At 49.2% G+C, this 26,791-nt stretch overlaps 1 protein-coding gene across 3 annotated transcripts; it reads left to right on the top strand.

Annotated features, from left to right (window-relative positions):
- The first annotated feature begins 4,446 nt into the window (after positions 1 to 4,446).
- AGFG2 (ArfGAP with FG repeats 2) lies at positions 4,447 to 25,047 on the top strand. 3 transcript variants are annotated; one of them, XM_065924943.1, is made up of 13 exons: positions 4,447 to 4,779; positions 12,696 to 12,789; positions 13,603 to 13,718; positions 14,827 to 14,980; positions 15,566 to 15,725; positions 16,373 to 16,498; positions 17,153 to 17,185; positions 21,513 to 21,633; positions 21,822 to 21,904; positions 22,124 to 22,204; positions 23,005 to 23,133; positions 23,468 to 23,553; positions 23,914 to 25,047. In XM_065924943.1, the coding sequence occupies exons 1-13, from the start codon at positions 4,568 to 4,570 to the stop codon at positions 23,971 to 23,973; spliced, it is 1,455 nt and encodes a 484-aa protein (XP_065781015.1). In that variant the 5' UTR covers positions 4,447 to 4,567; the 3' UTR covers positions 23,974 to 25,047. The 3 variants fall into 3 exon arrangements, with proteins under 3 accessions (XP_065781015.1, XP_065781016.1, XP_065781017.1); XM_065924944.1 differs by lacking the exon at positions 17,153 to 17,185; XM_065924945.1 differs by lacking the exon at positions 23,005 to 23,133.
- Positions 25,048 to 26,791: the final 1,744 nt, after the last annotated feature.

The raw sequence follows: 26,791 nt of genomic DNA, 5'->3' as shown, positions 1-26,791 counted from the left end.
GAACAGAGCCCCAGGCTTCTTGGGAAACTTTCAGGAATCTAGTTGGCAGGTCAACTTTTATTAGGCCCGTTCTGTCACTGAAGGTGTGGTCATTTAAATGTTCTGAAGAAATACTTATTCTGTATTTAAGTTTTCTTTCCCTGCAGGTCATGCCTACAACTATTTCACCAACCCTGAAGTTACTGACTTTGTGTAACACAGGGTGGTCCAGACAAAACTGTCTCCAACCAAGAAACTCATTTCTCAGTGAAAGAAATGAGGCAGTTGGCCAGCCAGGGGCCATGATCATATTTCCCATCCACAAGAAGCAGCTGGTCGTATCAAACAATGAAATGGTGTTCTGAAAACAGATCTAGCAGTACTCAGGAGATTGCACCTGTGAGGCTGGGGCACTTTCTGGTAGAAAATGATATGTGATCTCACACAGTGACTGAAATGCAGTGTCAATTATCCCTCAGCCAATATCAGAGGTTCAGAAAACACAGGTTGGGGTGGGAGGTGGAAGGTGGCAGCTCTCACTATTATTTCACTCTCTGAAAACATTCACTTTCCATCCCCCAAATCATCCATGTTCTGTGAACTTCACTGTCCAAGGGTGTGAGGTATTTTTGCCAGGGAACCCAATGAGGGTTCCACCTGGCCATCTGGGACTCCTCTCCCGACTAGGGCAATGGCAAAAACTGGTGTTCCTGTGCTAGCTGTGCTCTGATTATAAAGGGGAAATAGGGGTTGTTACTCCCTGATAAGGCTTGGGAGGGGCAGAGGTGGTTGCCTTCTTGCACCACCACACCCCGTGGCACAAATTAACAGAAAAAGATCACAATCCATATTAACGTTCTAATTTTCCTCCCCCATGACTATCATGTACATCGGGGTTTGTGGTAGCCAAGTCTACCAATTTGTTCAAAGTTTCAGGATAGTAAGAAACAACCCTTGGCGAATAAGAAACCCAGGAGGAACAGGCACCATTTGGAAATGGTGAACTCGAGAAGGAATGTTTAAAGTGGTCTGAGGTGTCATAGCTGCATATCTGGATGTGACTTGGTGTTGCCTTTTATTTTTCAGGGCTGTTAATGTGCATTTGCAAAGAGTCAGACATGACAGTGACTAAGCACACACACACAGTATGCATTTGCAGCTGTGAGAACTGGAGAGGTGAAACCAAGTATATATATATATATATGGGGTCCCCAGAGCTTAGTGCTGGGCCCTCTTCTTTATCTACATGCTGTACCTAAGTAACCTCCTCCAGTCTCATGGCTTTAAATAGCTACTGTATGCTGATGATTCCTAAACCTATATTTCCAGTTCCAGCCTCACTTGCAAACCTAAACTACATATATCCACCTGTCTACTTGATCAACTACTTGGAGGCCTCACAAGTATCTCACATAAACACATCCAAAGCAAAACTACTGATTTCTGGCTATCAACATCTCCTAACCTTCACTTGGTACTGTTTCCTTTTTTTCGCCAATAAATGGCACCATAAGCCACCCAGTTGCTCAAAACAAAAATCTAGAGCTGCCCTGTCTAATATGGTAGCCACTAACCACATGTGACTAATTTGATTTAAATCAATTTAAATAAAATAAAAATTTCAGGGGACTTGTCTGGTAGTTCAGTGGCTAAGATTCTGCATTCCCAATGCATGGGGCCCACGTTTGATTCCTGGTTGGGGAACTAGGTCCCACATACCACAATTAAGAGTTTGCATGCCGAAATTTAAAAAAAAAAAAAAAAAAAAAGGATCCTGCATGCTGCAACTAAGACCCAGCTCAGCCAAATAAATAAATAAATATTTTTTAAAATAAATATTTCAGACTCTCAGTTTTCTAAGCCACACTTCAAATGCTGAATGGCCACATGTAGCCAGCAGCTACCATATTGGACAGTCAGATACAGAGCATTTCCATCATCACAGAGAGTAATACTGGACAGCGCATCTCTAGAGATGTTGCCATTGATGCCTCTTTCCTATTCCTCCCACATGTAATCCACTAACAAATTCTATGGATTTTACCTCCAAAAACATTCCATCTATCAATTCATTACTCTCCAACCCACTCCTACAACCCTGGTCTCTGGCCACCATCAGCCTTCACCTGGACTACTGAACTCATTTTTTAATTGCTCTAGTTCCAGTCATTCCCACTGTAACCATTTCCCCTATAGAAGACAGAATGATTGTTTTTTTTTAAGTGAACATCAGATCATGTCTTGCCCCTCCTACTTCCAATGGCTTCCATGGCAGAAACCGTGGTTTTATCCTAATGTCCTTTCTCCCCAACCACTTCAGTAATAGAATCTCTGAAGTTTAGGAGCACACATAGAAGCCCAAAATAAAGAACACATTTTCCAGACCCCTCCCTGCACTTAGCTGTGGTCACAGGACTGAGTTCTGACTAGGGAGAGACAAATAGGTTGTGTGTTTGTCCTTTAAAAAGCAGCCTCTTCTTGCTGCTGTAACAGGCATGATGGCTGAAGCTGGAATAGACCACGAGGTGAACTTGGGAGGGGAGGCAACGGCACTGTGAAGAAACAAGATACAAGGAGTATGGGTCCCTGGCACAGTGGAGCAACCCGTCAGCTCTGGAATGCCTACCTGCACTTTTACATGAGAGAGAAACAAATTTCATCTTGTTTAAGCTCTGATTATTTGAGGTATCAGAGAAGGAAATGGCAACCCACTCCAGCATTCTTGCCTGGAGAATTCCATGGATGCAAGGGCCTGGTGGGCTGCGGTCCATGGGGTCGCAAAGAGTTGGACACAACTGAGCAACTAACACACACACACACACACACACACACACACTCACACTTGAGGTATTCTGTCATAGTAGGACCTAATTCTAACTAATACAGCTTCCCATCATACTTAGAATAAAATCCCAAATTCCTTACTGAATGAAATCTGAAGCATTTAACGCCATCAGGTCCTACTCCAGCATTATCTGCCCCCTTATTCCTCACCACACTCCAGGCACCCTGCATTTTCCTTTCTTTATAAAAATAGTATAGAGATCACATATTCCCTTTTCCCCCTTTATTTTACTTTTAAAAATTTCTTTATTTATGGCTGCTCTGGGTCTTCCTTGCTAGTGCAGACTTTCTCTAGTTGTGGCAGCTGCAACTACTCTCTAGTTGAAGTGTGCTGGCTTCTCATTGCCCTGGCCTCTCTTGTTGCAGAGAACCGGCTCTAGGTGCAAGGACTCTAAAGCCTGGTCTCAGTAGTTTTGGTACAAGACCTTAGTTGTTCCTCATCATGTGGGATCTTCCCAGAACAGGGGTTGAACCTGCATCCCCTGCAGATGTATTCCTTGGACTACCAGGGAAGTCCCTCTGCTTTCTTTTTTTGGTGCTTTCACACACCAAGCTTCCTCATGCTTTAGGGCCTTCGCACTTGCTTTTCCTTCTGCCTGGGTTGCTCCATTTCATAACTGACTTCTTTTTTGTTACTCAGGTCTTAGCTTAAATATCACTTGTCAGAGATGGTTCCCTAACCAATCGAAAATATCCAACAAGTCACTCTCTTCTACAATACCTTGATTCTCTCCAATCATCCGAACTGATGATTCTTTGTTTATTGTCTGCCTCCCCTACTAGAATGCAAGCTTCATGAGGATAGGAATTTTGATTGGTTGGTTTACTGCTGTACCCCAGTATCTACAACAGTGCTTTAACCTAGTAGACTACTCAGTGAGTATTTGCCAAATGAACACTCAAAATACTGTTTCACAGATAGAGTTGCGGTAAAATGTAGGGTTTCCAAAGTCAGACGTCCCAGATCAGAAATCAGTCGTGTGACCTACACCAAGGGGTACACTAAGACTATCCAAAAAATAAGATTTCCTACATCAGAGTAGGATTTAAAAAAGAAAAAAAGAAAGAAAAAAAGCGTTGATAAAGCAATTGCTCTCCTTTCCTTTGAGCGTTCCCTTGTTTTCTACCACCTCTTGCCCTCTCATTTGGCCTCTTCCTTTCGGCTTTGCGTTCCTCCTGGCAGTCTAGCTGAAACGAGTCCTTTGAAATTTAGCGGGAATTAACATCATGCGTCAGGAGGGCCACAGTTGCGCAAGCGCGGGACACCACTCTTTCTCGCGCGCTATCTTTGCAGTTTCTGCAGCCAGTCAGAGTTAGCGTTGGGGCCAGAGTTCCTAGGACTCACCAATCGTGTGTGGGAGGCGGGGCGCCCTGGAGGCAGTGGCGAGAGGGGGCGGGAACAAGGAGGGAGCACGCACGGTTCCCGGGGCCAGGGTCTCAGCAGGCCAATCCGAGAGGCCGGAGGTCTGAAGGCAGTGGGGCGTGGCGTTGGTGGCTCCCGCAACTCGAAGCCGTCCAAAGCCGAGCCAATCAGAGTGAGGAGGTGGAGGCGACTAGCCAATCAGCGTGCAGAACAGGCGAGGCAGGGGGGGCGGGCTGAGGATCCTTGTACCGATGCCGCCGGCTCCCTAGGTTCTGTCAAGGGAGCCTGGCGTGCGGAGGCGACTGAGGAGGCGGGAAGGCGGCAGTGGTTGAAGGGGCGATTGCTGACTTGCGGGGAGGAGGTCTGAGGGGTTGGGCAGCCATGGTGATGGCGGCGAAGAAGGGCCCAGGGCCGGGTGGCGGGGTCAAGGCGGAGGCGGAGGCGGCCTCGGAGGTGTGGTGTCGCCGGGTGCGGGAGCTGGGCGGCTGCAGCCAGGCCGGGAACCGCCACTGCTTCGAGTGCGCCCAGCGCGGGGTCACCTACGTGGATATCACCGTGGGCAGCTTCGTCTGCACCACCTGCTCCGGCCTCTTGTGAGTGGACCGGCGCGCGGGGAACAGTGGGAGGAGGACCGGGAAAGGAGCGGTGGAGAGTCGGCGTTGGGGACATCGGGACTCAGGGCGAAGGGCCAGAGCCGAGGTCGGGCGGGGACGGCGGAGTGGCCTGAGACACGACGGATGTGCCGAGAGGGTCGTCTGCTGCAGAGGCGTCACGGGGAAGGGAAAGGATCAGGGCCGACAAGACATGATTAGAGTCGCGATGCAAAGGAAAGGAAAGACAGAGTGAGAACTGCACAAACTCCCTAAAGGAGGGGGAGCGATCCGAAAGTGGGGAGAATTGAAGGAAACTGGGGTGGGGGGTGGGAGGGTCACAGGTTTAAAGGGTCAGAGAATGACAAACACCCCAAGGGAACTTCGTGTAGGTGGAGGGCAAACAGGACAGACTCAGGTTGACAGCAGAGTGATGTTAGGTAAAGGGCCATGTTCTAGTGTTCAGGAACAGATCCTAATCTTTCAGGACTTTGGAATGCTACCCAGAGGGAAATTTCTTACAAATCTGAGAGATGAATGCTGATAGGTTGCCCTCTTTAGAGAACTTAACTTTTCCAGAGGTTTGGGGATCTGGATGAGCCATCCTAACTGTAATAATTTACACTTTCAAGCTCCTTGTTTCCACGGCTTACTCCTGGTAGTAGCATCTAGCAACTCTTCTAGATTGGGGGGGGTGGGGGGTGGATTCCCCTTGTTAATCTGCAGTGCTACCCTTGGCACTGTATTTGGTCACACTTGAGCTAATTTAGAGCCACAGTTCTAGCCCAGATTTCTGGTTACATGGTGAAGTTCTTTTCCCCCTTAGGGAATTATTATTATTAGATGCATGTCTAAAATTTGATACCAAGCCTGTATGTCTTTAACAAGGGATTTATTTTTACTTTTTTAGTATTAATACATTGCTTTGGTTGGTTTTGATTTTAACTAGGAGTGCCTTCCTTGTTTCTTCTTTCACCTTTAGGAGCCAAGAAGGAGGCAGTCTTGTTCTTGGGTGACAGATGGGAGGACAGAAGCAAAGAGAGGTTTAGTAACTTATCCAATGCCAGACGGGGGTTGCTGTTTTCAGCATTTGTTGCTATTAGTTATGATCACGGCAGACCAGAAATGAGGATCCAGGTCCCCTCATGCAGTTTAGAATTATTTCTCTATTTGGTTTTTACCTCCTTTGCCAAACTTTTATGTTTTGATCAACTTTACTTGTATGTTGTGAGGATAGAACTGACTTTGGTGTAAGTAAAAGTTTTGTGGTTCTTGGGACAGTGGTTTAGAATGCAAACTGGAGTTTGTCAAAAGTTGATATAGAGGCTCAAATGGAGTAGAAGAATGGAGACCGAAGACTGGGACAAGTATTTTGAGGAGAATAGTAGCAAAGTTTAGGACTATTTATAGGGTAAAGTAGAAAGAGTATATTCCTGAAGATCCTGTTATGAAAAGGCAAATCCAATTACAGACTCAGTAGAGAAATAAAAGGAAGGAGGGGGATAAAACTGATGGCATATCACAGTCTAGGTCCTAGGAAGAAAATGTCAGCAACAGCGTCAATTCATTGCCATGGTTAGCTACCATGGCATGAAACCTCAAACACTGAATAAAGGGCAAGTACTGACATCATTATTTTCTAGACCTTGGTTTAAAGTATCCCATAGACAACATTTCCCTTCTATAATGAATATCCCTCAACCAGGACAGATGGAGGACCAAGGGATCTGGCTCACATTTACAACCTGGTTTCTTTTGCTGGAAAATTTAACTCTTTAAATGTCATTGTACAATTTACAGAACTTTACCACTTCCTCCTGTGGTCACTGTTGATCTCACTGGTGAAAAGTCGAACACCTGTGATCTGTACAGACACTGGGTGACGATGACCTAAGGACTGGTTAATGTAACAGAGAGGCCTGTCTCTTATCTGCAGCATGTGTATGTCCAGCTAGGGGCTTAGCTCCTCAGGGACTTAAGTTCCTATAGGATCAATGGTGGGAGTCTCCCAGCGCACCCCCCCTTTTTTTTTTAGTTTCAAAACAATTTAGAAAGGACATTTTTGCTTAGTATTTTGGTAAAGCATTATGAGATTCACTTGCAGTGATTCTCAAGGTGGTAGACTTTAGGGAACACATTTTGGTGGCTGGGAAATGAGAAGTTAGGCCAATCCTTTGTTGTCAGGAAGTGAGGAGAGAGTGAAAGGTCAAGAAGCTGGACCAATAAATGAAGCTCAACTGTGATGGCATGTTGAGATTATAAAGAGAGAAATATCAAAAGAAACTCCACAAGAAAGCTGTAGTTGCCCTGGCTGTGACCATCAGACTGGGTTCTGATGGTACTTTTCCTTTGCCAATTGGAGTTGTAATTAGCATAGAGTAGGGCAAAGTGTGGAAAGCTTTAAAAGGGATCTTCACAAAGTATTACCTGTGTCCCTTGATGTTCTTTGGGAAGGGCTGGGAGCTGGCAGGTGGGCCACAGGTAGAATGTGAGGTGGGGCTTACTGGTTGCAGTGTAAGGAGGGGGCACACAGTCCAGCAGATGCTGAGGAGGCATGTCTCCATGGTGATCCACACACCAGTTAACATCTTAAATCCACATGGTTGACTGCCTACAGATTAGGACTTTGTAGTGGTAGGAAGTGAAATCGTAGTAGTAGGCCAGTAGCTTGCACATGCAGTCAGTTAGTAAGTCAGTCAACAAATATTTGTTGAGTGTCTCTGAAGCCTCAGATACCAGTTTAGGCACTGGAGATATGGTAATGAACAAAACTGACAAAGTCCCATCTTCAGGTAACCTAAATCCTAGTGGAGGCCGTGGCCCTAAATAAATCATCAAATATATAAATGCAGGTATTGATAAGCACTATGAAGTAAACTAAAGCTCAGCATGGGCTAGAGACTGATGGAAGTTCATATTGAGGTGTCATAATGAAAAGAGAAGAAAGATTCTTTCTTAAAGACGATATTGACATATACTTTAATATAGGTAGAGAAAGGAGACAGCAGGATTGGCTTTCTTCTGAAAGCTAGTTTTCTGTTGAGTGTGTTACAAATATATCAACCACTTAGGGGGATGGAGTGTTCTGGGGGCAGAAAGCAGAGCTGCCAGGGTTCCCATCTGGCCTGATTGACTGATATAACAAAGTTGACAGTTGCAGCCAAAGTTGAATCTCCCAAGATCTGAAGAAAAATTGAGATCCTAATGGTAGTGGGTGGGTATGACTATGCTTTCCTGTCTGCATGTGCGAGCTCATTCTTGCTGTCTTTTTAAATGAGACATTTTTTTCTCATCTCTAGCAGAAACCCACAGTGTTGGGTGTGGGGGCCTGAGAGAGAGGCTGCTAACTTCTCCCGTTGCTAAATTTACATACATGCTGTCACAATTGTAGGTCCCAAATTTGACCTACTTTTATTCATTTGGTTTTCTTCCAATACCTAATTTCCTTAACCTGGATATAGATCCTTTTAATCTCCCCAATCTGTTCATGCACTTGCCTGTTTAGTTATATTTCTAACTCATATACTAGAAGATGAGTCTGCCATTTGAAGCTCAGGAGGGATAAAAATTGCCCCTGAAAAGGATTTCTTTCCAGAGCAGTGCCTCAGTGCTCTCTCTTGTTCTTGCTTGCTTGAATGCCTCAATGGATAAAAATGGATAAACCACTTTTCTTGAAAAAGGAAATAGATGGCGAGGCCTGAGATCTCATTGGCATCTAGGCTAGGCGCTGTCTTTGACACCCAGTTTTTCAGCCAAGTACGTGACATGCTTCCTTGACCTGTCTGCTTGGGCCTATCCTTCAATCCATCACCCTTCAGGTCTCAGTAGTGGATATTTGTGTCTTCTACTTCTTTATATCTTTACTCTGCCAATGGGACTAAGTCAGGATTCAGATGGACAGAGCTCTGGACTGGGTGTCAAGAGATGAGCTTGACAGATCTTTCTTTGTGATAAGTTGCTACCCTCCTGGTGCCTTAGTTTCCCTGTCTGCATCATTAGTAGCTGTTCCTAACTGAAACACTTTTATCTCCTTGGAAGGAAAGATATAATATGCTGTTCAATAATTCAGTGCTTTTCCATCTGTCGGGGTTGGAGAGGTGGACATGTGCCTATGTGCCCTGCCCTTACTTTAGTCCTGTCCCTCCATCCCCTTGCACCTCACCTTTCATATTCACTTCTGCCGGGCAAGATGGACAGAGTCTCTAAAATTACAGATTTAGGCACTTTATCACAGAGGGCCCTTGGAGAACCTGAAAAGCTCCTAAGAAAATAATAAATTACCAAAGGGATGAGAAGAAAGCAGGGGATGGGAAAGGTCTGAGATTGAGCCTAAAGAGGAAAGTAGCTGCTAATATCAAATTCAATGTGTCTCTATATGAAGGCAGCTGTTTATTATTGTCACTGAGGAAGAGCTTCAGGAAATGGGTCAAAGCAGGGAAATTTCGATTAGGAAGAAATTCCCTAAAATTAGTGAAATTGACCCCAGTACAGGGTAGTAAGGGAGCCTTCCTAAATAGGGACTCTTCTTGGTAATGTTTGGGTCCAAGATAAAAGCAAACCTGATTTAGCTGAACCCAGCTCAGAGGCAGAGAAATGGAATCCCAGGGGCAAAGAAACACAGTCTAGGGTAGATTAATTTGAACACAAATATTCAGAGGTAAGGAATTCCCAAGTTCAAATCTGGCACAAATGAAGGAACTTGGGTGCTGGGTGGAACTGTTTTTTTCCACTGTCGACCTGGCAGAACTTTCTTATTTGAGTAGCTGAGCAGGTTTGAGGCTTTATGAAGCAAGATAGAAGCAAAATACAGGCCAGTTTGAGGGTGATGACCACAGAGAAACAAAAGTTGTGGTATTTGCAGAAATAGTAGTATGCTTAACAGAAGTCAAAGGAAGAGAGAGAGGCAAAGAGAGAGAGGATTGGACAGACTAGGATCTCTGCAAATCACTTCATTTGCCAAGTAATTCCAAGTACTTCAGAGAGTGATTCAGAGTACTCCAAAGGCCGTTTAGGTGCCCTGTGAAAAAGAAACTGAAGTAGAAAAAGGCTGAAGGCTTGAGCCCTAGTAATGTACTTGCTTTCAATTAGAAAAAGTTGCCCTATTCTGGGCAAATACCTTTATGTGTTTCCCCAGCTCCTTCTGGTTAGAAATAACAGAATATATTTGTTGTGATAACCAAAGAAAGGGCAGTGCCTCCTTCGGGCTCTCACTTCTTCTTTTGGGGAGAACCCGAGAGTTATGTTGGGGAGACCGGCTGCAAGTTGGAGAGTCAGGTGTGTTTAATTCCAGGCCAGTGCTTCCCATCTGGCCCCAGTGCATGACCCTGGTATGTATCCAGTAACACACAACACTCCTAGATCATTTGCTTTCAGCTCCCGAGGGGAGAGGGCCTCTCATTTCTAACTTGCTTCTCTCGGCTAGCAGTGACCTTTCTGTGATTCAGAGACAAATGCTCTGACTCATAGGCTGTGTAACTAGGCCCTCTTCCTGGGCTGCAGAGTGTTACCTTGTAGACTCTCCCTGCCCCCAAACCGTGGCTCTGGTTATACATAATCCAGTCTACAGACATCAAGGTCAGAGCAGTGCTTTTTGTACTGTGCTATGGAAACATCCTGTTCCATCAGATTCGTTAGGCCCAAAGCACCTAAATCACTTCTTTTCTCTGCTTTGCCTTTATCCTGTCTCCACCCCGTCCCTGCTCCCACCCCTCCAGTCCAAGCTTAGCCATAGGAAGTTCTGTTCTAAGCATCTCCTCTAGATTGATGAGTGGTCAAGTTCCTCACCCCCACCCAAGGAAGCACACCTCCCTGTTTACACTTTGCTAACAGCTCCTGGTTGTCCTTTCAGGAAATGTCAATGACCTTTTTTGTGATAGGCTTAGAATCTGTTCTTCTAGTGTAAACATAATCCATTTTACTTTTCCCATGATCATTTGTCTTCCTGCTGCATCCTGGTGCCACACGCTCCCTGATCTGACTATGTGTGCCTGCTTCACTGGGAAACACCCTCGTCCAGGCTCCCCTGGCTCCTTCTTGGAAACAAGTGACTGGTGATCAAGGACTAAGTCCTGTAATTTTTGTATCCCCCACAGTGCCTTCCACAATGCCCCGTATTTTATTTAGCAGAGTAAATATTTGTTAGTGGGAGGTGGCAGGGCAACCCAGGCTCATAGGAACAGAGGGCTCTGTCTACTCTGCTGAGACCTCAGAAAGGCCTGGCACTCCCGGGGCAAGGGCACAGTGGTTAAGGTGAGAAAGGGCCAAGGAAAGAGTATCAAAGCAGGAGGTCCGGACTTTGGAACAAACAGAACCAAGCCACTGGTGAGAGGCTGAGGAGGAAAAACTGGAATCTCTCTGAAGTGCAATCAGAAGACAGTCTTCAGGTCAAAGCAAGTTTAAGAGCTATTGTTTGACAGAGTTACAAAGCCTGGTTCTTGGTTTTTCCTGCTCTCATCTTTCCTCAGGGCATCTATCCTCTTTGATACTGCTTATCTTTTAAAGGGTTATTTTGAGAACCATCCAAGTCTAGTAGCACAATTGCTGAAAATGCCCCCAGTTGTAGCCTCCAGCGTCCTTCCTGTCCTTGGTTAGAATCCCATTAACGGTAACCTATAGTCCAGAAGGGCAGCTGCCCTGCACCGTTCACCTCGTTACTCTGTCCTCTGTCTGCTCTCCTGCCAGGGCTGCCTTCACTTACACTAACCCACAGGCTGCCGTTCTGCCGGCTCCCGGGATCACCTTTGTTCAGGGTGTGCGCCTGGGAGCTCCTGTGCTTTCTCCACCTTTCCCTAAGATTTCTATCTGGTCAATTCTGTTTACTTTCCTGAGGGCGTCAGTCAAGACCCTATGCTAGAGTTACTTTTATTTTCACATCTTGCTTTGCCCATTATTTCCAGGGAGTGAAAACCCAGAGGCCTCTCAGTTGGGACCGTCCTTCTCACATGCACCCGTGGTCTTTCACTCCTGGCCCCAAGGTCCAGTTTGTTTTGGTTCAGCTACTAGTGTTTTGATCTGTCGAGGGTGGTAGATTTATTTAGATTAGAGCAAAACTGAAGGTAAGGAGACGGGAACCTCTGAAACCATACCTGGCTTAGCCCCAGGTTCCCGTTAGAACACTCTGGAGGGGAGCTGAGTGGGAGGAAGGAAGCCGGCTTGGCTGTAGTCTCCACGGGGCATCTGTGGGCAGAGCTGGACTCCCAGGGAGTTAACAGAATGAAAACACAGGGCTGGCACAAAAGCATCCTTACAGGGTATATGTTCCTGACTCCTGCCCGTCTCGTAGCTCACGGCTGAACCTTACTCTTGCTTCATTTAAAGATCTAAAAGTGAGAGGAAAGTCTGGAGTACTTCTCTTCCCAGAAATCACTTCCTAAAAAGGGACCCCACTCCATCCCTCCACCAGACAGCCTCCTTGCATAGAGGAGAGGAGTAGCAGCCAGCCTAGGGACTCTTTTTGTCTCCAAATTGTATCTGTGTTGGTATTATCAGGAATAGTCAGAGGCCTTCATTTTTGCCTTCCCTCCTGCTTGAAAGATTAGTGTCTCCATGGATTCTGGGACCCTGAGCATGTGTTGTAGGCCTCAAACAATGTTGAAGCAGGAGATAGGAAATGGTCACACACCTGAGTTCCCTGAAGTACCCCTCAGCCTGAACATTCAGCTGCTGGGGTCTGAGCCAAGAAGAGGCGGCTCTGGATGGACAGCCTCTACCTTCTTCTTGGGAATGACCGGGGTTCCCTGTCTCTCAGGAGAAGCCTCCAAAACATTCTAGTCTCCCTTCTTTCCTTGAATTAAGAAGTAGCTTCAGTCAGAGAGTTTGATTTACATGTGATTTTACCCTCTCTCCCTCCCTTTCCTCCCATAAGAAGCCCTGCAGTGCTAACGGCATTCTACCTCTTTTGCTCTAACCCTCTCTCACAGGAGAGGCCTGAACCCCCCTCACCGAGTCAAGTCCATCTCCATGACCACGTTCACCGAGCCCGAAGTGCTGTTCCTGCAGTCCCGCGGAAACGAGGTGAGCCGCCGCTGCCAGGAGGATTCCAGGCCGTGCTTGCCCTGTCATCGGGGTTTTGCCTCAGATCACAGGAAGGACCCGACAGTTTTCTGTTCGAGTTTCTCTTATTTTTTAGTATGAAAGGTATCTTACCTTATGTACATGTGTACATTTATGGAATCTTAGTTATACAAACTGGGGTTTGTCTGGGCCCATTGTTGGAAGAATCAGGGGAAGGAGCAGTCTCTGCTGGGGTGACCCTTGAGGGAGAGATGCTCCACAGTGATGAGTGTTCAGAGTTGACCGAGCGGCCCCTCTGAGCAGGAGCTCCTGGAGCCAGCTGTGCTGACGTAAGCAACTGGGTTTAAGCCCATGTCTTTACTTGAGAGTAAGTTAAACCCCTTCTCCAGCTAAATCTGCTGGTGGGAAGATTCCAACCTTGGTGCCAGCAGTACTCCTTTGAGGGGCTCACCTGGAAAGTGCAAACAAGAGTCTCTAGAGGGTGTTCTGGAAGCCACAGCTCTGAAAATTGCTCCTGACCCCACCCCCATCCAAATTTAGTTTCCCTTAATTCTCATGACCCCGGACTGTCTCTCACAAGACGTGTCACAGTGTGTCATTATAAATGTATCTGTATTTATCTAAGACACCATTTCCCTGTTAGATTATCAACTCTGTGAGGACAGAGATCATGTTTGTTTTGTAGTTGTACCCAGATTCTCATGTTGCATCCATGCTCAATAAATGTTTATTGATGGATGAGTTCGAAATGGTATAATTCCCATCTCATACTTTCTGCCCCAAGTTCTCTGTCACTTGACTTCATCCCTTTAGGTTTGCAGGAAGATCTGGCTGGGTCTTTTTGATGCTCGGACATCTTTAATACCAGATTCCAGGGATCCTCAGAAGGTGAAGGAATTTCTCCAGGAAAAATATGAAAAGAAGAGATGGTAAGGAGGAGGAAAGAGATTACTCTGGAGACACGTGTCCAAGACACTTCATCTTATGGTCCACTTTCCAGAGCTGAATTGGGGCTTCTTTCAAAGGGTAGACGAGGGTTGAGTCTGTTCCACCCAGATTCAGTTAGGGCTGAATTCTGACTTCTAAATAATAAAGGTACAAGAAAGGACAATTTGCTTTTGGTCACTGACCCTGCAGATTCGATATCCCCCTCCTTTGGGGAGACAGAAGACTGTGTGGAGGGGAGAGCTAGGCTCCCCAACTATGAAGTGGGAACTAGTTTTTAGAGCTCAGATGATCTCACAGAGAGAGGTGGCTAAGAGCACATGGTCTCTAGATTTACTAGAGGAAATTTACTAGGGGAAGGAATTTACTAGATTTACTAGAGATTTACTAGGGGAAGCAGCATCTCTGTTCTCTCTTGCCTTTTCTTCCCCCACATGCCACTTCTTGTTCCATCTCTGGGGGGTGTGCATGGTTGGGGATAACTGTAGGGTGAAGAAGAGAATGCAGAGAGTGAGGAGATTGGTGTGGGTACAACAGCAATTTGTAGTTCCTCCTGGGAGTGTCCTTGGGATAAAAAAGATACATCCCAAGTAGAGACCACATCCATTGGAGTGGAAGGGAATTTTATCAGAAGTCCAGGAGCCAGCAGGGTAAATCCTGAGTGCTTAGAAGATGAAGTGGCAGAGAAAGAGGAACCTAAAGACACACCCAGGAAGTAAAAGGGGGCCCTTGAGTAGGAAGCTGGAAAATAGGATCACCTGTTGGTCAGCCTGATTGCAAGTTGTTATTATTTGAAACCCAGATGGTTCACGTGTCAGAAAGAGGAGGGAGAGGTGTGGGGAAGACTGGCACAAGCCAAAGCAAACTGAACAACATCCCTGCAGGAAAAAATGATCACCTGGGAGTAAAGGAGAAATTCAAGTTAGGTGGAACTCTCCTATGTCGCTGCTTCCTTTAGTTCAAAAAAGAGAATCAGTAGGGAAAATAAGAAAGGACTTTGCTGAAACCTATGTTCTCAAGCAGTTAAGCTGAGCAAGGTCCAAAGTTTCAAGGTTTCACCCCTCCTCTCTGCCTAACTATTCTTTTTCCAAGGTATGTCCCCCCAGACCAAGTCAAGGGGCCCACTTACACCAAAGGCAGCACCTCCACCCCCGTTCAGGGCTCCATCTCAGAAGGCAAGCCCCCCCGGACACTTTTGGGGGATCCTGTGCCATCTCTCTCAGCTGCTGCCTCCAGCTCCAGCCAGGTAACTCTCAGATCTGCCCTTGACATTATTATGGGATTTGGGAGACAGGGGTGTCAGTTTCCTAAATCAAATCCCCTGGATTTAGCAGATGATCATCCAGGAGGTGTAAATGGGTTCTCAGCCTTGCTGTGACCTAGGTCTTGCATTTCTCACCTTGGATTTGTGTATTTTGGAAGAAAAAACCCAATAGGAAGTGGTATTTAGGGAAGTCAGAGTATCAACTTCAAACCTGACCACTCCTCCAAAGAAAAACAGGGGCCAGGACACTGGTTCAAGCACCTGTGAAAAACGAGGAGGTAACAGCTCCAGGGGGTGCTGCTGGGCGCCGTCCCTGTGTATCGGGGTTACCTTGACGCACACGCTCTAAAGTGTGCGGTTCTGGGAATGGCTGTCCTGGGATGACAAAGGAATTAGGTATGAGAAGGGCTGAGGCAACCCTTCTTCCCAGGAACCCTCTTGGTTGAGGGCAGTTTCTCCCTCTGTTCTCTCTCCACTTGCCTATCTGGGGGCAGCCAGGGGAGCCATGCAGGGGCCTGGGTCATGACTGGGATTCCAAGTGCTATATGTACTGCCTTCTCCTCCAAGCCTGTCAGTCAGCCTCGGACGTCCCAGCCCCGGAGCTCTCAGCCTCCTCCCCCTTCCTCGGTCAAGAAAGCCAGTACTGATCTGCTGGCTGACATCGGCGGAGACCCCTTTGCTGCTCCCCAGGTGGCACCAGCTTTTGCTGCATTCCCAGCCTTTGGGGGTAAGTGGGACTTGGGACAAGAACTTTTGTCCCCATCAAACACGAATTTCACTTAGCTCCAGCTCTGCACAGAAGTGAATGCGATGGTGATTCTGAAGCATCACAGCCTGGAGGGTGAGGGTCAGATGAGTACAGCCACAATTACATTAGGGAGTCTGACCAAAAGCATGACAGCGGGGGGCTTCTAGCCCTTCCTTTTAGATCACTGGGAAGAGCCTTTTTCTTACTTTCTCTCCAGTAAAATGGAGCAAGGGAATTGTGACAGGTTCCATTTCCCCTGCCCTCTTCCCAAAGATCAGCAGTAGCCAATACAGGGTGGAACCAAGTGGTTATCTAGTTTCCCTTTTTCTTTTTTAAAGCCTTTCCCTGTAACAAAATTTTTTCACACTATTCCACCCAAACTAGACCCTGACAAAAATGTTAATGCCTCATGGAGTAAGGATAAAAAGCGGGGAGTAAACTTGGAGACTCTGAGAGCCCCTTTCCCTCTGTATGGGTCTGGCTGTCTGCCCCAGGCTCCTGCCAACTCCCTCTGAAGAGGGCCCTGTGGGGAGGCAGATGTCTCATTGAGTGGCTCTTGGCCGCTGTATGATACAGATTACATATATTTTATATAAACATAACCTTCATATTCTCTCCACCTACAGGCCAAACGCCTTCCCATGGGAGCTTTGCCAACTTTGATGCCTTCGGTAGTGGCCCCGGCTCTTCTGCATTTGGAAGCATTCCTCCAGCGGGCCCAGCCCCATTCCTGGCCCAGCCAGCGCCCCCAGGTAAGTGCTGCCCCTCCGGCTTCCTTTCTTTCTGGCAACTGCATTCCACTGTCCACCTCCATACATCATCCTTCATTCACATCCACACCAGCCCAGAGAACCACACTAAGAGAGGAAGCTCCAGGAAAGGATGAGAGGAATCTGATGAGGTTCTTGTCAGGGAGAAGGGGCTCTATTGTTCTTTTTTTTCTTTTTCATGTGAGGAAAATGGCTAAAACCTCAGCAGGAGTTGTGCGGGTTGTGCAGTAGGAGGTTGCTACCTGGCAAGTAAGGGAGACTGAAACTAGAAAACTTGAGAATGAGGATCTGAGAATGGACACGACCTTTCCCCTAGAGGGCCCCCAGAGCAAGGACTGGAGCAGTGTCCAAGGTAGCCTCCAGAAGACCTCACCCATCCCTCTTAGAGCAGAAGCCTGTCAACTCTGTGGTGTTGCTCTTGTGCGAATGAAGGAGAGTCTAAAGGCCTTTCAAGCACCCCGTTGCTCCCAGACGACCGTTTCTGGAGCTTTCAGGCGGCCCTCTCCCTTTGGCCACCCTGCACGCCGGAGGGCAGTCGGGAGCACTGTGAGGACAGACATCTGGGGACAACCAGTGACTGACTCTCTCTCTCCTCCCCACCTACCTGCCCTTCCCCTTCCCCACCCTCGCTGCCAGCCAGTCGGATGCTAACTGGAAGTCACAGCTTTGGTAAGTTATTCCTCCGACCCCACAGCCAACCCAAGGCAGGAGACTGTCTCAGACCCTCTGACCCTCAAGCTTTGAGGTCTGGGAGGAGCCCCTCAAATTTATCCTTTTTACAGGGGAGGCAGCTAGCAGTTTCCCTAGTCATTCAGTTCACAGAGAGGCACAGTCCAGCCCACAGCACAGATTTCTGACTCTGCTCTGCCCACAGCCCTCGCCACCTCCCACCATGAACTGGTTGATTTTTTGTTTTGAATTAAATTTTTTGAATGGAACAAGAGAAGACATTTTATATTGACAGGAGTTAAAATTCACAACAAAATTCTCACATCATGAACTTAAAGTAACTGATGAGATAACCTAAAAATCCATAAAGCAAAAACTACTAGAATGAAAATCTGATAAACTAACAGAGATTATAATAGGTTCTCTCATAAAATTAACTGATGGAATAGATGGACAAAGAAAGAAGGAAGGAAGCTGACCATCTGAGTAACACTTTAACAAGTTTGACCTAAGAAATACAAGTAGAACTTTATAACAAAAATAAATATATATTATTTTCAAACATATAACCCTTTTATAATTTGACAGTATATATTAAAAAAGTAAAAGAATATATATATATAATTTGACCATACACTGGGAAACAAAATCTCCATAAATTCTAACAAGGAGAAATTGCATAAGTCAGAGTATTTTATATGGCAAAAGATGACCTAAACAAAGATGTCCTAAAAAAGGTCCCAAAACAATGTTTTGTGTCCTTAAAGGCATGAAGCAGATAGGGAGAAGATACATATTTACAACATGGAAACAGACAAAAAGCCAATAACCATAATGTGCCTTTAAAAATTCCTATTAATAAGGAAGAATAGAATGGTCAAGGGATAGAAGCAGATAATACCCAGAAAAAAACATGAATATGTCCTCAACCTAACTAATCAGAGAAAATACAATTATAAGAACTACATTAACACAGTTTTTAAAGATTAATAATTGCCAGTACTGTGTGGGGAAATAGGTATGCTATTGTTAAGAATATAAACCGGTACCAGAATATACAATTTAGCAAGAGGAAAGTATTTCCAGGCATGGTACCTCAAAGGAAACAGCCTATTACAAGTTGGTTATAAACGGGTCGTCCAGAAATGCCTTCCAGAAATGCCTTCCTAGCACAACTGATTACTTTAAAGAGAGAGCTTAGGGGACTTCCCCTAGCGGGCCAGAGGTTAAGAATCCGCAATTCCCACTGCAGGAGCATAGGTTCGATCCCTGATTAGGTAACTAAGATCGTGGGTACCTCTAGGTGTGGCAAAAAAAAAAAAGAGAGCTTATTAAAGGGACTCTTTTAAAAGAGAGAGGGAGAGAATAAAGGTGTCAGCCCTGGAACCACCGCAGGCTGAACCTGGGATGGACTTTTGGTTCAGTGTCTGCTCATCTCAAGAAACAGACAGCTTCCGCCCGACCCCGAGCCCGCCAGCCCCGATGGTGCCCGGAGAGCACCCGGCTATCATCTCCTCTAAGAAAGAAAGCTCTCCGTTTGCAGTTGAGGAAGCTGGCTCACCAGGCCGGTGCCTTGGCCCAAATCAAATGGCTGCTCAGGGGCGGATCCAAGCAACTTCTCGGCCCACCACGGTCACGGTCACGAAGGGGTTTCTGTGAGGGTGACACGAGGAGCCACTAAGGTTCGGGGGAGACGTGGGCGTCTCTCCTGACGTGTCGGGTTATATTTTTGTGTTTCTGAGGGGGAGGAGAAGGGGAGGTTTCTAAAAGTGCGGTTTCCTCTGAAACTGTGAGGAGGCAAGTCTACACACCCAGCCGCGCAGGGCGAGGCTCGGGCGGTGGATAAGGTGCCCACCAGCAAGCGCGCAGGTATCACCCGAGCCCCGGCCGCTCTGCCCTCTAGCGGCTGCCGGGAGGCACGCAGTTCCCGCTCTCGCCGCGAAGACGGACGGCCAGTTCCTTATCGCGAGGAGCACCCCAACCCGAGGGCCCAGAGCGGCGCTGAAGAATCGGGCCCCAGGGAGGACAGAGAGCGGCGTCCGCTCGGCAGGTCCACGTACCTCGAGTCCGTCGGGCAAAGGAAGGGCCTGGAGTCTGCGAAGCGACGATCCAACCGTCGCCCCGCTGGTTTTGCAGTTGTCCTCACTGCCTCTGAGTGGGAGAGGACTTAAGACCAGTGTGCGTTACAGCCCAGCGCGTGTCCCTCGGGAAAGCCCGGGGTGGGGAGAGAGAGGGCTGAGGCGAGCCCCCCGAGTGCCGACCCTCAGGAAGCAGCCTGTCCCCGGATCCTCGCGGCAGGCAGCCAGGCCTGGGCACCTGACTTCCCTGCCGGATTCTCTGCTCCTCCACGTTAGGCCGTCCCATCAGGTGTGCCCAGCACCAGGAAGGTGTCCTTACCAGGGGGGTCTGGACAACCGCGGCAGCCTCACGCTTTGGAAAAGGAAGCGCAGGGAGGTCCACAGTACAGTTCTGAGGCGCTCAGAAGAACCCCAAACTTCACTGACAAGAAACCAGGGCTAAGGTCTGAGGGGGCCAGAGCGCAACCACATAAATCTGAGAAGCTCCTTGGCCCTGCCGTTTCCTTCCTGGTCCTGAATGTTAACTTTTCCTTTCCCTTTTTTTTTTTGGTGGGGGGGTGGGGGCGGCGTGGCGAGGTTTTCTGTACTTATACGGCGTGTGGGCCTCACGCGTTGACGTCTCACGTGTTGACGTCTCCACGTTTTTGTCTTCACGTCATTGCAGCCTAGGGGGGGCTTACGTGATAGACGTCTTCACGCTCCTGTGGCACGTGCTGGCTTACGAGGTTGACGTTTTCACGTTGTGGTGTCTGCGGGCCTTGTGCTGTAGTCTGGGGATCGCATTTGCGTCAGCTGCACTGGGAGACGAGAGTCTTAATCTCCGGCCACCAGGAAACTCACTCCTGTCCCTCTTTTTCCTCTGTGTCTGAGGAAGTATTTTCCCTTGTGAAGGTTACCCCTCGCCCCCTTCCTGCCTTCTGCAAGGTTTTGTCCCATGAACTTTCCTATCAATTTCACCTCCACTTTCTCCACCTCTGCTGGCACGTTCCTTTTCCCCCACAAATACATTTCAAGTCTCCCATCCTACAGAATGTTTCTGCAGCCTGACCCACGCTGGTCTCTTGTCTCATCTCCTCTCCACAGCCCTGCCTCTGGGAAAAGGAGGGAGCCGCCTTCACTTACTCATTTTTATTGTCCTGTTTTCTTTCTTTTTTTACTACGCATTTTATGACATAATATACTTGCTGTTCTGCACTTTGATTTTTCTTTAGCTAAACAGTACTGTTAGATTTTTTTTTAGTATATGTGCTGCCGAAGCGAGCACTGTTAGATTTTTTAAAATCAGTACGTTAACAGCTTCCTCATTCTTTTTTATAGCTGCACCACTGTCCAATTTATGTCTATGCCATAGTTTATCTACTCAGTCTCCTGTTAGTGAATATTTAGGATGATCCAGTATTTTGCTATTAAACAGCACTGCAGTTAATAACTTTTGGGGGGGAGGCATAGGTTAAGTTATATCTGAAAGGAAGTTTCCTGGCAGTGGAATTGGTATAGTGGGGATCCAGTTGATACAGAAGTAAAACATATCACTACAAACATGTCAGGTGCTGGGAAGCAAAAGGACAAGGTTCTAGGAGAGAAAAGCCAGAATAAAATATTGGGGTCAGGAACGCCCGTGGAAGACATAGTTCACTGGCCCATGGGCAGTGCATCCCAGCTATGATCTGAGGTCGTGGGCATCAGGGAGGTCTCTCCAGAGGGGAGGAGGTGGCTGGCTGGGTGTGGGAGGATTCTGGCGAGGCTGGAAACCAATGCTCAGCACCTCCAATGCCATCTATATGGTTCCCTGAGTCTCCCAAGTGACCCTGAACCTTTCTGCTCTTCACAGTGCCTCCCCCACCCCCACCTGCCCCTACATATGATTTATCCATAAATGGAAATGCTGCTTTAGGGAAAAGATGAAACTTTTCCGTCTCTTAAGGAAAAAATGGGACGTGTAAGCCAAAGTAGAGCAGGAGGGACAGTGACCTGGACGAGGAAGAACTGCTCATCTTCCAGAGGTGGCAGTTTCCAGCATGGGAGACTAAGAAGGGCTGGGTATCACGTTGCCTAGAATCCTCAGTGGGAGACAAGCCCTCCAGAACTGGGTGATCAGGGGAAGAACGGGCTGGCTCAGAGGACCCTGTTGGTGCCATTCATGCCATCCCTCCCCTCCCCATCCACTGCACCCCACCTCCATCCTTCGTCTTGGCCGTTCCCTCCTGTCTCACACCAGCACGCCCTGTTTTACTCCTGTTCCTGCCCAGGGAGCAGCCAGGGGACTCCATTTGGTGCCTCTCCTCTCGCACCTGCTAGTCAGCACAACAGCCTCGCAGATGTGGGCAGCCTCCTGGGGCCTGGGGCATCAGCTGGAGGCATCCCCAGCAGGTAGGTCCACACGTCGGGGAGCTCGCCCTTGGGCAGGAAAGCCAGCCAAGAAATCCTGGCCTTGGTTATCCCAGCCTGCTCAGCTCCTCCTGTCCGGCAGGATGGGGTCTGCACCTCCTGGTCCCTTGCCCAGCCTACCTCCTCGGTACTGGGTGATGTGCGTGCTGACTTCTCTCCCCATGTCACAGCATCTTCGGGATGGCCGGCCAGGTCCCCACGCTCCAGTCAGCCACCACTGGCGGAGGCGGCAGCCCAGGGCTAGCTTTTGGAGGTGAGTCTTTCGTGTAGGGATCCCAGGAGGGGATCTAAGGCCAAGAGGAAACTGAGGACTCTAGAGGGAGGGGGTGGGGAGAGTTGCACACTGGGATTTATTTATTTATTTATTTTTTTCACACTGGGATTTAGAGGAATGCTCAGTTACGATGTTAGCCAAATGAGAAAAAAATAATCAGCTCTTCCTCCCACCTCTACCCCATTCCACCCTGAGCAGCCTTCAACCCTTTCACCGCACCTGCTGCTCACGCCCAGCTGCCTTCCACCAACCCTTTCCAGCCCAATGGCTTGGCCACAGGTAAGCCTCTCAGACTCTCCCCTGATGCTAGCTAGTGCTCTCCAGTCACCAGCCCAGGCCAGACCGGTTTAACTTCCAAGCCACCTAGTGGGCAAAAACTGGAGACACCTAGGTCATGGAATTTCAGAGTTAGAAAAAACAGCCTGCCTCTTCCCTGGGCCGGTTCCAAAGGGTTGGCAGCTGACTGGCAGTGGTGGGGATGCTTTTTCCTTCAACCCTGTCTCTGGCGGTCCAGCCTCCTCCCTTCTGCGTCCCACCTGAAACCATGGCTGTGTTCCCTGCCCTCCTCAGCCGGAGTTTTCTCTCTCCAAACTCAGGCTCGTGTGCCTCCTCCTCCTTTTTTTTTTTTCCTGGTTGTTCTCAAAAAAAAACCTTGAAGCCAGGGAGAGAACAATACTCCCTGCTAAGCTGACCCACGTGGCGGGCCCAGCGCTTAGGGCTCTGCACTGTTATTTCATGTTTGCAGCAGTCATGCCAAGGAGATAGGCATGGTCCCCATTTCAGAGATGAGAGTAACTTGCTGTGGTTTGTGCAGTATAAGAGATGCAAAAAGCGGACCCAGTTCCGTGTTGTGCCTGTGCTCATAACTAGCCTGTTCTCTGACCCACAGGCCCCGAGAGGGCAGGTCTGGCAGGGTGCAGGGATGCTGAAGGGTTTCGTGCTCCTTCCGGGTACTTCCACTAGGTATCTCTGGGTAGGGAAACAGTAGCTTCCATTTCCCTATCTTGGAGGGATTAGGAAGACCTGTTCTCCAGCCTACCTTCCAGAACCTCGCCTATCTCACATCCCTCCCTCCACAGGGCCGGGCTTTGGGATGAGCAGTGCTGGGCCAGGCTTCCCCCAGACAGTGCCACCCACCGGGGCTTTCACCAGCCCCTTCCCACCACCGCTCTTCCCCGCACAGACCTCCATGACTCAGCAGCAGAATGGTAAGGGGTTCAGACCAAGCCCTCCTTTCTAACCCCATTCCCACCCTCAGGGTCTGGGCGGGTCTGTGAGTGTGTGAATATCAGGAATATGTATTAGGGAGCCAGGTGTCTGAGCTAGTTCCCTTTTGGACCAGCAGGGGGAGCCCAGGGAAGCAACAGACATGCTTGTGTCCTCTGATTGTTCCACATGTTTATTCCCCACTTTGGAGAGGACCCCGCTGGGCCCCTGCCTTGGGTTGTATCTGGGCCTGCCCGGCAGAGAGACAGGCGAGCTGGGCAGCACCCGCCTGAGTGGCAGGACTCCCGTCAGCTGAATTTTTGCTCTTGCCTCCAGGCTATTCCTTCGGAGACTTGGGATCCGCCAAGCTGGGGCAGGGGCCACTGAGTCAGCCAGCTGGCATCTCCACCAACCCCTTCGTGGTGAGCGCACCAAAGCAGGGCCTGGGCCTGATTAGGGTGCTTGGCCTTTCCCTCTGGGGGCTGGGGACGGAATCCTTCCAGAAGAAGAGGGCAGTGTGGGACAGGACGCATGCCCGTTCCTCGTGAGACTCTGCTTGGCTCAGCCAGGGATGAGTGGGCTAGTGACAAGGCGTCGGTTCTCCTCGGCCCTGACTTCATCCACCCTCCCCATGCCCTCTACTGGCTTCCTAGCTCCCTCATTTGCCCTCTTCCTTCCACACAGTCATTTTGAAGGAGAAAGGAATCCTGGGCCACACGTCCTCTGTGGCCTCCAGCTCTTCCTCCCTAATTTAACAATTTGCGGTTGTTCTTTCTCTCCAGACTGGATCCTCATCAAGCCCATTTGCCGCCAAACCTCCGACCACCAACCCATTCTTGTAGCACTGTGTCCTGGGGGGCCTCCTCTCTGGGGCCCCTCTACTCCCTGGAGCTCTGAGGACCACTTGCCTGTGGCATTTCTGCGGGTCTTAGACCAGATGGGTCTTGTTTTGCAGGGTAGGGGGCTGAGGGTGGCGGAGCCGCTAATGCTTTGCTTGGGGCTTGCAGATAAAAGGACAGCTTCCCAGGTCAGCTGCCCCCCAGGTCTCCTTCCTTTCCTTCTCCAGCCCCCACCCAGGCGGGGGCGGGTTTGGGGGGCCCGGGAGGCAAGATGACAGAGCCAGGCCTAGAGGAACTGTGGTGTTTTATTTTTCAAATTATTAACGATGATGACAGTAGTCCTCCCCTCCTGCCCTTAGCGCTCCCTTCACTCTGAACCCTGTCAGGGGAGGAAGCCGTGGGCATAGGCTGACCAGTACTCCCCGTGGGAACAACTCCCCAATGCCCAGCTTGCTGATTCTATTCTCCTTGTGGTCAGAAGCACTGTGGGGAAAGCAGGGCAAAGGTGGGGGGTGAGGCGCAGAATGGTGATCAGACAGGCTGAGGCGGCCCTGGGGGCCAGAGTGCCCTGGCTCGGGCCAGCAGCCCTTTCTCCATGTTCTCGCTTCCCCAGCTTCCTGCCACATCCTGGGCACTTAGGATGAATCATTTCACCTACAGACTTACACATGCCCAACTGCCGTCAAGCACTTTAGTTAGCTGTGGTGTCATGTTTGGATACCAGTGTTTTATATTTATACATAGAGAGAATTTTCTAATATAGCCTATTATATATCTATCTATATATGCACACACACATATCCACACGCAGCCATTCTCCCCTCCCAGACAGCTCTTCCACGCGAGAATGGGATGAACCCCTGTCGGGGCCTCGACTGCAAAGCCGGCGCTCCAGGGGGTGCGGGAGGGAGCCACATGTCCCAACCACCCCAGGGCCTGAGCTTTTTTAGGAAAAGGCTTTGTGCAATTGGCTGGTTTTTTTTTTTTTTTCTTTCCTTTTTTTCCCCATGTGCCTCCCTCCCCCTTCCCTGCCCCCCAAATCTCTGCACCAAAGCTGTTGCGGGCAATGTTGGGAAAGAACTGGATTAAAAAAAAAAAATGGCTCTCGTAGTCTTGCTTTGGGCCAGCCCCAGGGTCCACGTGTCAGTCAACGTGACTGCCTGGGTTGGTGACGATGCTGCTGTTGGCCAAGGACACGGCCAGCCCCTGCCTGAACTGCAGTCCAGTTTTAGCAATGGAGGGAGCTGGAGGGGGTGGGGGGTGGTCATCAAAATCCAGCACTTCCAGGTCAGGGGCATCCTCAGACCCTACCCAGACCCTCACCACCTGAGGATGTTTTGTCAATAGTCACATGTCTGGGCTGTTTGTGTGATGACAAGACAGATGGCTTGGGTTAAACACCGCAGCTGGTGAAGGAGAGGCCCAGGACTGGGTGCAGCTCCCCATCCACCCACCCACTGCCCAGGAACCCTGACCCTTCAGCTGCCCTTTCTTGGGATTTCTCTGGGTCTTTCCACTCAATGACCTTTAACAACCTGGCAGCCAGGAGAGGTGGGGACAGTGTTATCACTGATTTACTTTGAGGATTTTTTTTGTAAATACCTTAAGCTGCTGCTCTTCGCCCAGCCAGGTGTGGCCTTCCCACCTCCCCAGGGCTCAATCTTCATCACATCTTGTGTCTGTCTTCCTTTTCTCTAGCCTCTACCTTCCTTCCGTCTCCTGGTGGTGCTCTGAGAGTGGACCACCATCTTTTCTGCCCCTGGGTACTCCATGGCAACCCACTCCAGTATTCCTGCCTGGGAAATTCCATAGACAGAGGAGCCTGGCAGGCTACAGTCCATGGGGTTGCAGAGTAGGACACAACTGAGCGAGTAAACAACAACTCTCCTCTGTCACTCTTTGTCAGAGCCTGCGAGGGGAGGGAAACTGAAATCTGGGGGGTAGGGTGGGGGAGGAGCCTTTTCTTCCTGTTCCCCAGCTCCCCTTACTCCTTTCCCAGCCAAGAACACTGAGGTTTGGAGGTAAGATTTAAAGGACCACGAGCCGCAGTGCCTCTTACTGTTTCAGCCACACTCCTGCTGCTTCCCAGAAGCATTTCCTTAACTGCTTGGTGCCTGGGCCCAGGACCTCCCTGCAGTCCCCGTCCACGCCTCCCGGCCACTCTGTCTGACATGGACCCCAGCCAGCTCACTTGCCAGGGCAGGATGACCAATCAGAGAAGTAACCCTGGGTCAGTATCCAACTCCAGGGGAGAAAAGTCAAGAGTTCCCCAGGCACAGGCCGGGCCCAGGACTGCAGAACAGCCCTAGCACTGCCTCCACTGGGTGCCCTCTTTCCAGGGAGGCAGCCAGGATGGAAGAATCCCTGACCTGATAATGACTGGGCTGTGTTCCCCCTGCCCCGTCCTCCAGGGTCTCCCTGCAGGCCCAGCCTGGTGGTTGCCAATATGAACCTACACCGCGGGGCTGGAAGGACTCCCCCAGGCTGCCCCTGGGCTTCTGACCAAGTTCTCATGGTCCCCTGGCCAATGCTGTGACCGCGCTCTGCAGGCAACAGCCCTCTGGCTTGACCCCAGCCTTCAGCAGGTCACTGGCAGCTGCTTCTCTGGGTGAGGAAGCAGGAGCCGGGCCCCATGACTTCTGCCAAGCTCTCTGTTCTTGCTACATCGGGACCTGGGAGCCGTGGCAGCGGGGAGAGGATGGAGGACGCGGGTGGTGCTGTCCTCGCATGCCGCTCCACGGGAAGCAAGAACCCTAGGGAAGAGAAGGAGCCGGGGCCTCAGAGCCCAGCCTCCCCCCTGTAGGCTCCTCCGTGGTGAGTC

The sequence above is a fragment of the Muntiacus reevesi genome, chromosome 2, assembly GCF_963930625.1.
Source record: "Muntiacus reevesi chromosome 2, mMunRee1.1, whole genome shotgun sequence".
Lineage (NCBI taxonomy): Eukaryota > Metazoa > Chordata > Mammalia > Artiodactyla > Cervidae > Muntiacus > Muntiacus reevesi.
Note: the sequence above shows the minus strand (reverse complement) of the source record. Positions and strands in the feature narration are given on the sequence as shown.